At 42.9% G+C, this 16,097-nt stretch overlaps 1 protein-coding gene across 2 annotated transcripts in view; it reads left to right on the forward strand.

Annotated features, from left to right (window-relative positions):
• LOC146832786 (kinesin-like protein KIF17) overlaps positions 1–16,097 on the forward strand; it is a 930,557-nt gene that overhangs the window by 507,482 nt on the left and 406,978 nt on the right. For both annotated transcript variants that reach the window (XM_085606109.1, XM_085606110.1), the window contains exon 5: positions 2,780–3,232. In XM_085606109.1, the coding sequence (XP_085462235.1) occupies positions 2,780–3,232 (453 nt within the window). The remainder of the gene's footprint in view (positions 1–2,779; positions 3,233–16,097) is intronic.

Raw genomic sequence — 16,097 nt, forward strand, 5'->3', positions numbered from 1 at the left:
CAAGATACTGGGGCGGGTGGTTTTAAATCGTTTGATGGCCTGGACTGAAGAGCACCACACAATAGTGGATACCCAGTATGGTTTCAGAACAGGAAAATCAACCAGTGATCAATGTTTAAACTTATACTTACTGGTCGCTAAATACACGAGAGCGAGTAATGGCACCGTTTATATGGGATTCATGGATCTGGCGGCGGCCTTCGATAATGTGAATAGAAGTAAACTTTGGGAAAGGATGAGTACTTTGGGGATTGACCGGGGACTTATAAATATCTTGAGAGAATTACACTGGAACACCACAGCTAGGGTTCGCTTTAGTATGGAGGGGGGGCAAACTGACTCCTTCCCATGCTCTAGCGGAGTAAGGCAGGGGTGCATTCTTGCCCCCTTCTTGTTCTCATTATATATTAATGACCTGGAGTCATGCCTCATAGCCCAGGCAGTTGATTGTCCCAAGGTAGGGAAGCGTCAAATACCGGTACAATTGTACGCGGATGACGCGGTCCTGCTCGCTCGGACACCGAGAAGTCTTCAATCTTTGATCAATGGATTTGTGGTTTTCATGGAAAAACTAGACCTCTCCGTGAATTTGACCAAGTCCTTTGCATTGATTGCAGGCAAAAAAACCTACTAAAAAAAAACGGTGTTCAAAATTGGGACTCACACCATGGGCATTGTAACCACCTTCCCATATTTAGGCCTATTATTTGATGGCAAGATTCAATTTGATACACTACTGGAGGAACATTGTACTAAACTGGCTTCCTCATGTGGTGCAATCATGAACTTTGCCCAAAGACTGGGACGTTGGTCCCCAGAGCAAATAATGAGCTTATATAGCTCAATAAGCATAGCCAAAGCAGTATATGGAGCCGAGGTGTGGGGCTTTAGGGATGCCAAACAGCTACAATTAGAGGAAGATAAATTTATTCGTAGAATCCTCAAGATCCCACATTCAATACCAGCTGAAATCGCACATTCCGAACTCGGAATCCCATATATTGTAGATCAGGTCAAGATTAGACCGGTCCTGGCTTGGCTTAGTATTTGGGCTAACCCGGAGGCAGTATTAAGCAAAGAAATTCTTTCTGACTGATACAAAGGGACAAAGGGATGTTAATCCCTTGGCTAAAATATGTCAAAACAACTTTAGAGTCCGTAGGCCAGCACACCCTCTTTAGTACCCCTGCCTTAATCTCAAGGAATAGCAAATCGCAAATTAAAAGACTGTTGCTTGATAAATTGGAGATGCTTAGGGAGACTAAAGCTTTTGCACTAAAACGTTCAGTTGTAGCGCACTCCCTAGTTAAAGAGGCAGTGGGTATGGAACCCTATCTATTCTTGATGCATAATCAGCAGGATAGGTTTTTAATGTGCCGTTTTAGGCTCAATTTGTTGCACAATATTTTATCTTATCCGTCTGGTTTTACTGTAACTATTGAGCAGAAGGGTGCCTGCGGCTGCGACAATATGTCTCCGCAGGACACCCTTCATTTTGTACTGTTATGCCCATTTTATCGTTTGCCTAGGCGTATGTTTCTGGTCGAAATTTTAAAAAATGGAAAATTTCGTCATGCTAAAATAGCCCTGTTGTTCCTTCAGAGAGCAAACGACATGCATACTTTATGCTCAGTAATAAGCTTTCTGAAAGCGGCAGTAAGATTAAGAAACACCAGAGACTAACTTATCTTGAATAATATATCGCTTTTTATATGAATTGTAACAGTCTGACCAATGGTTATTTTTATATTTATGTAATATAAAATCATGTGTCGTTGTGTTTTTATAATGTGTACTTTTTATGATGATTTTTTTAACCATCGAAATAAAGAAATTGATTGATTGATTGATTGATTGATATCTCTCCCTGAGACTCAAGCTTTTTTCTTTAAGTCACACATACATTTTGGGTCCAAGCCTTGCGTGCTTTCTGTACTGTGCTTTTCCTAATTTCCAGAATTGCATTAAATCAAGTTCTGCGATTCCTGTGTCTGAATGTTTTCTGTTGCTTATTGGAAAAGGTGATCAATGAAATCCATCAACGCTTAGGCCTAATGTTAACAGCAAAGGCAGAAAGAGTATCCTCTACCAAAGTAGCATGTACATTGTCATAAGGCAGTGCTTGTTTAAGTGTTATCACACATTTTCCTGAAAGTGGGTGATTAGTCCTTTATGGTGATATTTGTACTAAATAAAACTGCTTAGTAAGGCATCCAGCTTCAAGGGATCACTTTCAAATAAGGAGACCTTGAATATATAGTCGAGAAAAGTGGCCCAGGTCTGCATGAGCACGTATAATCTGTGCTATTTAGGCAGTTCCTTCGATCAGTTTAATGAAAGCCTGGAGTTCTAACACTTAAGGATACTTACAACATGCTATCCTCCGGATCCACTCCATAGCCGTAGTCTCTGGAATGCATAAATTAAGCTTCTGTTTTTTTTGTGGGCGTTTAAGAAAACACAATTCACCTCAACCCCTTGCCTCCCATTTCTGAACTGACTTATGCTTTACTTTGGAATTCCTACATATACCCCTTAGAACACACAATGGTTGTCAATTACGGTTGGTCCCCCACGAGCTTCACTGTAGGGTAATGATATTATTAGCAATTAATTGAATCTTGTAACTATTTGCTTTTAACTGGTATATAAACAAAATGTATTGAAAAGGTATAGTCACAGAAGTGATTATTTTCATATAATATATTGATTTTGTTTTTTGAATAATGAAACAATCTTAGATGTATTGTTCTTTTTCCTTCTGCTCTTCCTGTTTTAGATGACAAAGGGAAAGATTGGCTGCGGGCTGGCAAACTGAACTTGGTAGATTTGGCTGGCAGTGAGCGGCCATCTAAAACTGGGGCAACAGGGCAACGTCTAAAGGAAGCCACCAAAATCAACTTGTCCTTGTCTGCCTTGGGCAACGTCATATGTGCACTTGTGGACAGTAAATGCAAGCACATCCCTTACAGAGATTCCAAACTGACTCGTTTGCTTCAGGATTCCTTTGGTGGCAATACCAAAACCTTAATGGTGGCTTGTATGTCGCCCGCAGAGAACAACTATGAAGAGACTTTAAGTACTCTACGCTATGCCAATCGAGCCAAAAACATAAAGAACAAACCTCGCATAAATGAAGACCCCAAGGATACCCTTCTAAGGGAATATCAGGAGGAAATAAAAAAGCTGAAGGAGTTATTGGCGAAGCAGATCTGTCAAAATGACTTAAGAGGTAGGTACAGTACGTTTTTTAAACCTATATTCTGTTATATGTCTGAGCAGGGGGGTGGAATTCCTATTGCCTGACGCTCAAGACATATTGTTTGAAGTCCAGGACAACATCACATTTTTATGTTTATTTTTGTCCTTTGGACAAGTAGGCCAAAACTCCTGCAGCACAAAACTATTGGTTGCCTCTTCACAATAACACAGTATGGATCTGTGATAGACCATTGCCTCCAGTTGAGGTAAGATTGCATCCATTTGTTAATGCTATTAGAACTTGTATTTGTGGTTCATTAATGCTAAATTTGTATTAATAGGGTGAGCACTGTAAGGAAATGCTGTGAACTGAGCTTCCACTACTGACAGTGGTTCCAATATAAACGTGTACTAATGTTTGCAAAGTTTAACAATTTAAGACTACCTATAGTGCTCCCAGAATGCTCTCTGATTAAAGGCAAATACTCACAGAAGCCTTAAAGCAAGATTGATGATTCTCCAGTATTTAGGATGTCTTTCATAGATTCACATGCCTGAATCATTCCCCGTCGTCAAAGTGGGAGTCCCACGGTACATAAAAAAGCAATAATTATGCATATAATAACCAAAAAACCTTGGTAACGTAAAACCAGGAAGTAAAATAGCCTAAGCTATAAGAAAAAAGCTTCCACAACTATGACTATCACAGTCATTATATACAGTCCAAACTGCAGCAATCAGGCGACTGCACCCACCAGAATGTTCTCCTCAGAGGCTCAGGCTCTCAGATTTTCCACCACACGCCGTGTGAAGGGAGTCTCCCTGAGCTCTGCTCAGTACTTCGCAGTTTTTTCTGGTTTTTGCTTATCTTCAAGTTGTCATCTTCTAAGAGGTCTCTCTTTAGGCCTTGTGAATTTTGTTGGAAGCTCCGGCTATTCTCTGAAGACCCCCACAAGAAGTGTATTTACTACCTCTATCCGGAACATGAGGTGAGGGATTGTAAGATCTGCAGGACCTTCCCTCAGAAGACCCTCAGAGATAGAGAAGGGCGCCTACTTCTGTGGCTACAGAAGATTAAGGACAAGGATAACCCTTTATCTGAGGTGGAAAGTTTAGCCTCTGGTTCGTCTATGTCCTCTAGAAAGAGGATGGCTGAGGAAGACTTATCATCTCCTGGGGCTAAGGTGTTGAGAAAATTCCAGCCTGCTAAAGCCTCTAGTTTGCCTTCTACTTCTTCTTCAAAAAAGGCTTCGCCACCTTCAAAATCTAATCCTGCTACGCCCCCGAGAAAGACTGGAAAGTCTCTGACATCTAAAAGACTTCCTGACAAAGAATTACCTCAGCAGAAAATGCCGTCGTCAACGGCGTAGTCTACAGCTCCTTCGTCGACGATTATCATCGGCGACGCTACATCTACGTCGACGGTTACATTCTCGTCTCCGAGACCAAAGATGATTATGACATCGGCTTCGTCTCCATCGACGCTGGTCTCCGTTGCTGTTAGACCCATCTCATCGACGAAGGAGATTTCATCTCTCGTCAGCGCTCCGTCGACGGTAAGGGCAAAGAAGATCTCGTCAACGACTGCTGCATCGACGGCCACCTCGTCGACAAAGAATTCCTCGTCGACGGTCCACCTCGTCGACGAAGACTGATTCGTCGTCGACGAAGATTACCTCCTCGTCGACGGCGAACCTCTCATCGACGAAAATTGCCCCGTCATCGAAAACAGCGTCCTCATCGACACTCACTTTTCTGACGCCAACACTATCGTCGACGGCACGCTCGTCTATGCTGTTTTTGTCTTCCTGCACGGATTTACAAGTTTGCAACATCGGCTACTGCTTCCTCCGCCCTGCCTTCAACGGCGGCTTCTCTACTACAACGTCGTGGCTCCTCATTGGAAGCCCTGTCACCATTGAAGCTGCCTGAACAATTATTAGATTCTGAGGAGGAGGAAGAGGAATCAGGAGAGGATGATAGATTCCGCAGTGCTAGGAGTCTATCAGAACTGTTTATAAATACCAAGATGACGACCAGGAGGAAGAACCATGTCCTGAGCCTCAAGCTCTAACTCCCGTCACAGTTCCCTCAGCACAGATGCCCTTGGAATTGCTTAACAATTTTCAATATATGTTGCAGGACTATTATCGTCGTTTTCCACCATCGGATTCGGCGGAGTCTCTTCCATCCACGCCTATGCCAAGGGTTCCTATAATCTCTTTACAATCTCCTAGACCACCTTCTCCACTGCCATCTCGTCATTCCCACGATGCAAATACAACAAATGATGACAGGGAAGAGGGAGAGGTGGATGAACAGTCAGTGCTGTCGGAATGGGACGAATACCAAATCCAAACTCCATCACCGTCAGCTCCAGCCCCCGTGGACTCTCCTCTGGTGGATATCAGAAGTTTTCATCTCCTTATGGAGAGGGCAACGAAGAGGTTTCTCGTACCTATGGAGGCAAAGAAAGATGACTGCTTTCTTTATCATTTTAAAGACCAACCGCGAAAGCAGATCAGGACAATTCCCATAATAGATTTTATCTGGAAGGAAGGATTAAAAATCATGGGAACACCAAATTCTCTTCCAGCAGTATTGCCTCGGTTGGACAAAAAATATAAGGTGCCAAGTGATTCACCTGCATGCCTCATCGGCCAGCCGAAAGCTGACTCTGTCATCGCCCAAGCGGCACAGAGACGGGCCAGGAACCCCTCTTCACCTATAACAGCTCCGCCGGACAGGGATGGCAGACGGTTGGATTCGATTGGAAAGAAGGTTTCCACTATGGCTGCGACGACGGTTCGGTCTGCAAATTCCCTAGCCATATTAGGGAGATACGATCGGCAAATGTGGTCCGACATCTCCCCCTACATTAACATGCTGTTGAAACCTTCCGAGGCCTTGAAGATTCTACAGGAGGGAGAATATACCTCTGCGGAAATCATCGGTGCAGCCGTGGATGTTGCATCCACAGGATTTAGACAATTAGCGGTTGCAGCAGTATTGAGGAGACAAGGTTGGCTGAAATCAACATCTTTTCGCCAAGAGGTCCAAACCAAGATTATCAACATGCCGTTCGATGGGGAGTCACTGTTCGGACAACATGTTGATGAGGCCCTTCAGGCTATTAAAAAAGACAGAGACAGCGAGGTCTCTTGGAAGCCTGCAATTTTGTAAGTCGTCCTTTCGTGGTTCCAAAGGACGTGGATCCTTCTCCAACAGTGGAGGTTATAATCAGCCTCTCAAACTAATCAAATGCTCCAACCCTACAGACAGCAATCATATGGACAGTGAGGTAACTCCTACTCGCAATCAAGAAGGAAGCAATCCTATCGTGGACGGTAGTCAAATTAAAAAACAATGAGATCAGCCAACTGCCACCATCTCTGCCGTTGCCCTACTCAAAAATTGGAGGAAGAATGTCCCACTTTTACTCAAACTGGTCCAGAATTAAAACAGACAAGTGGGTTTTGGATATAGTGGCCAGAGGCCATGTTTTGAAGTTCACAAAGATTCCCCCAAACTCTCCTCCCAAAGGACCACCTCCTGCTCATCTCAAGGAGCTTTTTTCCCAAATAAATCTGATGATTTGGAAGGGAGCAATCGAAAAGGTCCCTCCGTTACAAAGAGGAACAGGATTTTATACAAGATTTTTCCTCATTTGAAAACAGTCGGGAGAATGTGTCAGGCTCTGGAGTATGAAGTAACAACTGTGGGGGCAACACTATCTACGGCGTGTAATCCACGAACGAAAAATCTGGTGAAAAAGAATCTTTGGACCGAGTTAATTCAGCAGCGAAATTCCAAGATGGCCGCCGCTGCAGAAGAAGCGAAGGCGGTCTAGTTTTTCTATCTACAGGTGTTCAGAATCCAGGTGAAGTACTCGCTCCGAGAAGAGCGCGCACTTCACTGAAGTAATTTTCGAGTGCGCAGCTAGAATTAGAGTTCCAGAGCATCACGTCGGGTTTTCGTCCGGTATTCGTTTCGCTTCCTGTCGGAAGTAGTACAGAGTAGAGTCTAATACCTGGTTATAGTTTAGTAGAGAAAATATCGTAAAATCTGAAGAAGACAATTTTCTCGTCATTACTCACCTGTACCAGTTTCAGAAACCAGTCAGCAGCTTCGTTCGAAGTTAGAGACACTTCAGCGCCACTTAAGGATAGAAGAACAGAAGACCGAAGCTAAGTATAATTACTTATAGAAAAGTCGTGAATAAAACAAAAGAAAATTTAAGAGCGTAAATAGATGGTAATAAGTACAACTTAGCAGTGCAGGAAATGAGACAGAACCTATAAGGAAGAAACAAAGTACAAGGTAGTTTTCTAGGGAAAACTTAGTAGACATCAAAATTACATAAGAGAAAGAAAGAGAAAGAATAATACTTACCAAAGAGCAGTTGGAGAGAGACAGACCAATGCATATCAGAGAGTAGTAAATTCGTACCTAGGTAGGAAGAAAACCAGAACTCTCAAGCTAATTAACCTAAGTAAAGGCATATACAAAACACTAGTTAAGGAATATAGAGAATTGGAAGAAACTCGAGTGACGTTTTACAGAAGACAGAAGCTACCTCTAAAGTAAGTGAAGAAGCGGAAGGTAAACCACTATATATACAGTTAAAAGGTTAACTCGACAGTAGTTAGTGACAAAAAACTTATTTTATAGGTGAAGACACTGAGAGGTGGCAATAAGAAAGAAAAAAGAATTCTGTGAGATAGAAACACTTACACAGGGGAGAGGCGCAGCACTTGAAAACTTAGGGTAGGTAAGACAATAGAAAATAAAGAAAGAATATCATTAGAGTAGAGTAGGCATTAACATTGATCTGTTATGTGTTGAAGGTTCTCTTAGAAGTCTGCAGAAAGGAAGACGAAATAGACGAGCAAGAGTGAACCAGAGTTTTCAAGACCAGTCTCTTCTTGATTTGTTATTTTATCCACTCCCCCTTCCCCCATGAAGGTAATATTTGAGTCAAGGTACAATTCATTTATCTTCGTTTTATCTTTGAGCGGGAGTTGGGAATCAGCGTCTCTGTTCCTGTGCAAGCTCTTAGACGGTTAAGTATTGAACCTTGACAGAGTGAAGTGCCCAAGTGGTATACTTGCACCCGGACAGAAATTACTGAAGGAATCAATTTACAGACCTTAGAGACCATTCAGAAAGAGTTAGTGGCTGTAAGAGAGGAAAACCAAAACCTTAGGTAGGAAGTGTTAAACTCAAGAAAGGAGACAGCAGAATTAGCCTTAAGATTAAGACAGCCAGTGGGCTCTGGAAGAGACACATTAAATCAGTCTGCTGAAGAGCCAAATAGAGTAACCACACAAGTAATCCATTCCTTGTCCCGAGTTATCCCGTTGGCCCCTCCGGAGCGATTTAGTGGGGATCCACAAAAGGCACAGATATTCATCACTCAGTGTTCCTTACACTTCATGTTTCGCCCTTCCATTTTCCCAGATGCGCAGTCAAAGGTGGCCTTTGTCTTATCGTATTTGAGTGGTGACGCTGCGTCCTGGTCTATGCCCTTGGTTTCCCGTGACGATCCCCTATTGCAAAATTATGAAAATTTCAAGCAAGAATTTTTCTGAATATTTGACAAACGAAGAATCTCCCAAGCGGTTGATAATGAATTACTCGACTTAAGGCAAGGAAACCGAGATTTAGTGGCGTATTTAGCACAGTTTAACAAACTATTCGTCGAGACTGACTGGCCAGAGAGCAAAAGAGTTGCGGTATTTTATAGAGGACTAAGAGATGAACTCAAGGATGTGCTGGCACAGATACCAAATCGACCCACGGAAATCTCGGAGCTAGTAGACCTGGTCTTAGAAATAGATTTCCGTCAAGGGGAGAGAAGAGGACAAAAAGGAAGAGAGTTTAGACCAATAGTTCCAAGGTTTGACGGGGCTCGATCAGACGGAGCTAAAATTGCCGAAGGACAGATGAGTTCGGAACCCATGCAGATAGGAACAATAAGAGGTCCCTTGACGAAGGAAGAAAAAGAGAAAAGAAGGACAGGGAATCTGTGCATGTACTGTGGTTCCAGTGGACATTTCGTTAGAGGGTGCCCCAAGAAACCAAAAACTTCTTTGAGACCGAATGAAAACTCGCAGCACCACCTGTAGCCGGAGTTGGACCGGTGGATGCTAATCAAAAATCAACTCCAGAAGAACATCGAGTGGCAAAAACCTTACAATCGTCTGCCCCACATTTAATCTTATCTATGGTACTTAAGTTTCGGCAGATAACATTGACAGAAGTATCGGTGATGATAGATTCCGGAGCAACTGGAAATTTTTGCGATTTAAAATTTGCTGCAAAAGTGGGGTAACGAGCTATACTGAAGTCCAAAAGTGAACCAGTCCGAGCAGTCGACGGAACAAACCTATCCTCCGGGCCCATAGTAAGCCATACAGAACATGTGCAATTGATTTCCAGGGATGGCCACGAAGAAGTCATTCAATTTAACTTAATTGATGCACCTCAACTTCAGCTCATTTTAGGTCTTCCATGGCTCACAGAACACAACCCAACGGTGAATTGGAGTTCTAGGACTATAGTGATGGATTCAGAGTACTGTAGAAAGAATTGTTTTGAGATAAAGGAACAGACCAGAGAGTGCAATCCTGCCCAAGCCTTGTGTACGACCGGAGTATCTGTGTGTGTCATAGATTCACAGGAGATACCCTCTGAGTATGAAGATTTTGCTGATGTTTGTAATGAAACAGAGGCAGAGCAATTGCCACGCCATCGGGTGTACGATTGCAAAATAGATGTGGATCCAGGTTCTAATTTACCTTGCAGCCGAGTCTATGCTCTAACCGAAAAGGAACATCACCATTTGAAGGAATACTTGGACAAATACCTGGCAAATGGGTTTATCCGCCCATCCCAGTCTCCAGTATCTTCCCCCCTTTTCTTTGTGCCTAAGAAGGAGGGAGATCTTAGGCCCTGTATTGACTATCGTGCAATCAATAAGATCACCAAGAAAAACCGATACCCCCTTCCTCTTATTTCTGTCCAACTAGATCAGGTGAAAGGAGCGCAGATATATACAAAATTAGATCTCAGAGGAGCCTACCATCTCGTGAGGATGCGTGAGGGGGATGAGTGGAAGACAGCCTTCAGGACAAGATTTGGACTATTTGAATACCAAGTTATGCCATATGGCTTGTGCAATGCCCTGGCTGCCTTTCAGCACTTCATCAATGATGTTCTCAGTGAATATATCGATCAATGTGTGATAGTATACATTGACGATATTTTGATCTATTCGTCTGACACGAGCCAACATCAAGAACAAGTAAGCGGAGTCTTACAAAAGCTCAGAGAAAACAAGTTGTTTGTAAAACTAGAGAAATGTGCGTTCAATGTTACACAAGTGGAGTTTTTAGGTTTCGTCCTATCTCCAACAGGAATAAACATGGATGAGCGAAAAATCAAGGCTGTGGTTGATTGGAAATCCCCTGAATGTGTGAAAGAAATTCAGAGCTTTATCGGATTTGCAAATTTTTATAGAAGGTTCATAAGTGAATTTTCACGAAAGATACTTCCAATTAACACGTTTACTTAGAAAAGGTGTTTGCTTCGAGTGGACAGAAGAATCAGAAAGAGCCTTTGAATCCTTAAAAAAAAGATTTTACCACTGCTCCAATACTCTTGCATGCAGACCCTACAGAGCCTTTCTATGTTGAGACGGATGCCTCTGATCTCGCAGTAGGAGGAGTGTTGTCCCAACGACATAAGGTAACGGAGCAATTGCATCCAGTTGCCTACAGATCACGAAAACTAACGCCAGCAGAGGTGAACTATACCATAACAGAAAAAGAGTTACTCGCTATTAAAGATGCATTTAAAGAACGGCGGCATTATCTCATGGGTGCGCAACATCAAGTAACGGTATTCACAAATCATAGAAACTTAAAATTTCTGAAATCAGCCAGGACCCTAACCCCAAGACAACTGCGATGGTTATGTATTTTGCTGACTACGACTTTGTGATTACTTACCGACCCGGTGCCCAGAATGGGAAGGCTGACACTCTATCTAGATTAGGAACGAATGAACAAAAGAATCAAATAGAAAATCAGACTATAATTCCAAGTTCAAAAATAATTAGAGATACGATCTTTTCTTAAAGAATAAATAATCAAAATCATGAGCCCCGAAGAGATGCAGGATTGGATAAAAGAAGAAGCAGAGAGAGAAATTCAACATCAATTACCTTATTATAAAGGGGCCTTATACTTGCCTACCAAAGAGTTACAAGATCAAGCAATGGCGGAGTGTCACGATAATCTTTTGGCAGGACATAAGGGAGAGACAAAAACTGAAGAGTTAATCAAAAGACATTATTGGTGGCCTCACATGACCAGAGACATTGAAAGGTACGTTAAGACCTGTGAAATTTGTGCTCAGGGAAAATCGGAACGACAAGCACCTAAAGGGCTGCTACAACCCTTATTTATTTTATTTATGGGTTTTTACAGCGCTGGAATCGACTCCAACTGGAGAATCTCTGCGCTTTTGGGCCGGTTTGTCCATCATTCATTGCGGAAAGAGAGAGGGCTGAAACTAGATATTTTTAAACAGCAGGGTTTTGAGTTGTTTTCTGAATTTCAGGTTTTCAGAACATAATCGAAGAGTTAAAGGGAGACTATTCCACAATGTGGGTGGGTCCCACCACTGATAGAGCTTTGCCTCCGTGCCTAGCCTTCTTGGCGCGTGGCACTACCAGCAGATGCCCATTACTGGATCTGAGCGACCTGGAAGGAATGTAAGGAGTGAATTTATTTTCCAGGTTAGAGGGACCTTGTCCATTTATGCTCTTGTGGATCAGACAGCATATTTTAAATTTTGTCCTTTGACGGATTGAGAGCCAATGTAGTTTTTCTAGGAGTGGCTTTGATGCTGTTCTTGGAGGGGCATTAAGGACCAGGCCAGCCGCCGTGTTTTGTATTACCTGGGGTCTGGCCAACACTCCCTCATTGGCAGAGAGAAGCAGGCCATTGCAATAGTCGATCCGACTCAAGACAAGGGCCTGCACTAGGGTTTTTCTGAAGGGGTCCGACAGCAAGGGGAAGACCTTGCGTAGCAGGCTGATGGTATGGAAACATACGCCTGCAACGTAGTTTGTGTGTTGTTTTAGCGACAGATCCTGGTCAAGGTGGATCCCCAGGTTTTTAACGACCTGTTTGGGCTCTGGGACTGTGCCAAGATCAGGTGGCCACCAATCAGGTGTCCACAGTATTTTAGCTTCTCCGCACAGCATAACCTCAGTTTTGCTGACGTTGCACTGTAAGTAGTTGGTGGACATCCATTGTGCTACAGCCTTCATGCCTGCAGAGAAGGAACTCCTTAATTCCGTGGTGAGGGTTTTAGAGGGGAAGAGGAGCTGCGTGTCATCAGCATATGACACTGGGATGAAACCAAATTTGCGCATCACTTTTGCCAGGGGTGCCACATAGATGTTAAAGAGTGTTGGGCTCAAACAGGAGCCCTGTGGCACCCCTTTCGTGATTTCTACCTCCGCTGAGTGGTATGTGCCCATGGTGACAGTCTGGGTACGATCGGAAAGGAAGCTCCTCAGCCAGGCAAGGGCTTTGTTCTTAATTCGTACGATCGACAACCGGTTAATAAGGATGTTGTGCGACACGGTGTCGAACGCTGCCGACAGATCTAGTAACACTAGGATCACAGAGTAGCCTTTGTCTTGGAACATATGCAAGTCGTCCGTGACAGACAAAAGGGTGGACTCAGTGCTGTGTTTCGGCCTGAACCCAGATTGGGAGTAGTCTAGGCCGCCAGCAGTTTCGATATAGCTGGATAGGAGTCTGTTGACATATTTTTCCGTCAGTTTTCCCAGAAATGGTAGCAGTGAGATGGGCCTAAGGTTAGCTAGTTCAGTCCATGGAGTAGCAGTGTTTTTCCTAATAGGCCTTACTAATGCATGCGTCCATTCTCTGGGGACGGAGCCCGTACTAAGAGACAGATTGACAAGTTTTTCAATCATAGGGCATAGTATTTCAAGTAAAGTGGGCATTAGTCTGGCTGGGATAGTATCGTCCGGGCTGCCACTTTTGATCTGCGTGGTTAGTGCTAGTAAGTCCTTGGGAGTGATAGGGGGAAAAATGTCTAGAGTATGTGCGTTTTGGTTATGTTCTGTGTCGTGAAAAACAAGAGCTGTGTCGGTGGTCATGGCATTATTCGAATCAACTATTTTCTCGTAGATAGTATCTATTTTGTTAGAAAAAAATAATGATATTTTATCGCAGAGCTGTTGAGACGCCAGCTCAGAGCTTTCGCATGCTACAGGTTTGACAAATGATTGAAGTACCTGATAAAGGACCCTGGGGGAATTCCCTGCAGCAGTAATTTGGGATACTATGTGAGTTTTTCTCGCACTACGGATGGCTTTGTGATAGGTGGATAATGAATCCCAATAGTGACTCCTGTCACCCACCAGATGGGAAGTTCTCAATTTTTTCTCTAGCTTCCTAGCTGCTTGTTTTAATGCTCTGAGGTCATCAGAGAACCAGATTTCTTGTTTGTTGGCAGGCCGGGGTTTGAATTGTTTTAACACCACCTTATCCATGGCACACAGTTACGCTAGACCTTATAGTGGACTTGCCTCTAAGTCAAGGTTACAATACCATTCTAGCGTTTGTAGATGCATTTTCAAAGATGGCACATTTGATGGCCTTAAAAGGGGTTCCCACCGCAAGGCAGCTAGCTAACCACTTTAGTACACAAATAGTAAAGATTCATGGGGTTCCCAAGGTGGGTATTTCGGACAGGGGAACACAGTTCATGTCCCAATTTTGGAAGGCATTTGTGGAGGGTCAAGGAATAGAGGCTAGTAGATGGGCAGACAGAGAGGGTGAACCAGGAATTGGAGCAATACCTAAGGTTGTTCCTCTTGAAACAAGAAGGTGAATGGTCAGAATATCTATGGGCTGCAGAATTTGCACACAATAACGCCAGAAACGCCCCTACAGGCTATTCCCCATTTTATCTGAATTACGGTAGACACCCAAATTCCACCATCAGACAAACAGATATTTCAGTTCCAGCAGTAAAAGATCTGGTGACTCATTTAGAACGAGTCCATCAGACTGCTATACAGAATTTAGAACAAGCCAAAAAGAAATATAAAATTTATGCAGATAAAAGGAGACGAGAGGGCCCTTCCCTAAAGACAGGGGATAGTGTTTGGTTAAGCACAAAGAACCTTAGGTTAAAGGGGAACCGAAAATTCCAGCCTAGGTTTATAGGGCCTTACCCGAAAACTACTCCAGTTAATTACCGATTGAAATTACCCACTAAGTTAAAAATACACCCAGTCTTTCACGTTTCCTTGTTAAAAAAGGCATTACCAGAACTGCAAAAAAATTTGACACCAAGACCCATCCAATTAGAGTCCGGAGTCGAATTTGAAGTAAAGGAAATCCTAGATTCAAAGGTAGTCAAGGGAAAACTGTACTACTTAGTAGATTGGAAGGGTTATGGACCAGAGGAGCGATCCTGGGAATTGGAGTCAGATGTTCATGCACCTAGACTAGTGAAATCGTTTCATCAACGATTCCCTACGAAACCGAGATTGAGAGGACCTCCTTTGTTGAAGGGTACTGTCAGGCCTCTGGAGTATGAAGTAACAACTGTGGGGGCAACACTATCTAAGGCATGTAGTCCAAGAACGAAAAGACTGGTGAAAAAGAATCTTTGGACCAAGTTAATTCGGCAGCGAAATTCCAAGATGGCCGCCGCTGCAGAAGAAGCGAAGGCGGTCTAGTTTTTCTATCTACAGGTGTTCAGAATCCAGGTGAAGCACGCGCTCCGAGAAGAGCGCGCACTTCACTGAAGTAATTTTCGAGTGCGCAGCTAAAATTAGAGTTCCAGAGCATCACGTCGGGTTTTCGTCCGGTATTCGTTTCGCTTCCCGTCGGAAGTAGTACAGAGTAGAGTCTAATACCTGGTTATAGTTTAGTAGAGGAAATATCATAAAATCTGAAGAAGACAATTTTCTCGTCATTACTCACCTGTACCAGTTTCAGAAACCAGTCAGCAGCTTCCTTCGAAGTTAGAGATACTTCAGCGCCACTTAAGGATAGAAGAACAGAAGACCGAAGCTAAGCATAATTATTTATAGAAAAGTCGTGAATAAAACAAAAGAAAATTTAAGAGCGTAAATAGATGGTAATAAGTACAACTTACCAGTGCAGGAGATGAGACAGAACCTATAAGGAAGAAACAAAGTACGAGGTTATTTTCTAGGGAAAACTTAGTAGACATCAAAATAACATAAGAGAAAGAAAGAGATAGAATAATACTTACCAGAGAGCAGTTGGAGAGAGACAGACCAATGCATATCAGAGAGTAGTAAATTCATACCTAGGTAGGAAGAAAACCAGAACTCTCAAGCTAATTAATCTAAGTAAAGGCATATACAAAACACTAGTTAAGGAATATAGAGAATTGGAAGAAACTCGAGTGACGTTTTACAGAAGACAGAAGCTACCTCTAAAGTAAGTGAAGAAGCGGAAGGTAAACCACTATATATACAGTTAAAAGGTTAACTCGACAGTAGTTAGTGACAAAAAACTTATTTTATAGGTGAAGACACTGAGAGGCGGCAATAAGAAAGAAAAAAGAATTGTGTTAGATAGAAACACTTACAGAGGAGAGGCGCAGCACTTGTAAACTTAGGGTAGGTAAGACAATAGAAAATAAAGAAAGCATAGAATTAGAGTAGAGTAGGCATTAATATTGATGTGTTATGTGTTGAAGGGTCTCTTAGAAGAAGTCTGCAGAAAGGAAGACGAAGTAGACGAGCAAGAGCGAACCAGAGTTTTCAAGACCAGTCTCTTCTTGATTTGTTATTTTATCCACTCCCC

This window comes from Triturus cristatus, chromosome 5_1 (genome assembly GCF_964204655.1).
Source record: "Triturus cristatus chromosome 5_1, aTriCri1.1, whole genome shotgun sequence".
In the NCBI taxonomy this organism is placed as follows: domain Eukaryota; kingdom Metazoa; phylum Chordata; class Amphibia; order Caudata; family Salamandridae; genus Triturus; species Triturus cristatus.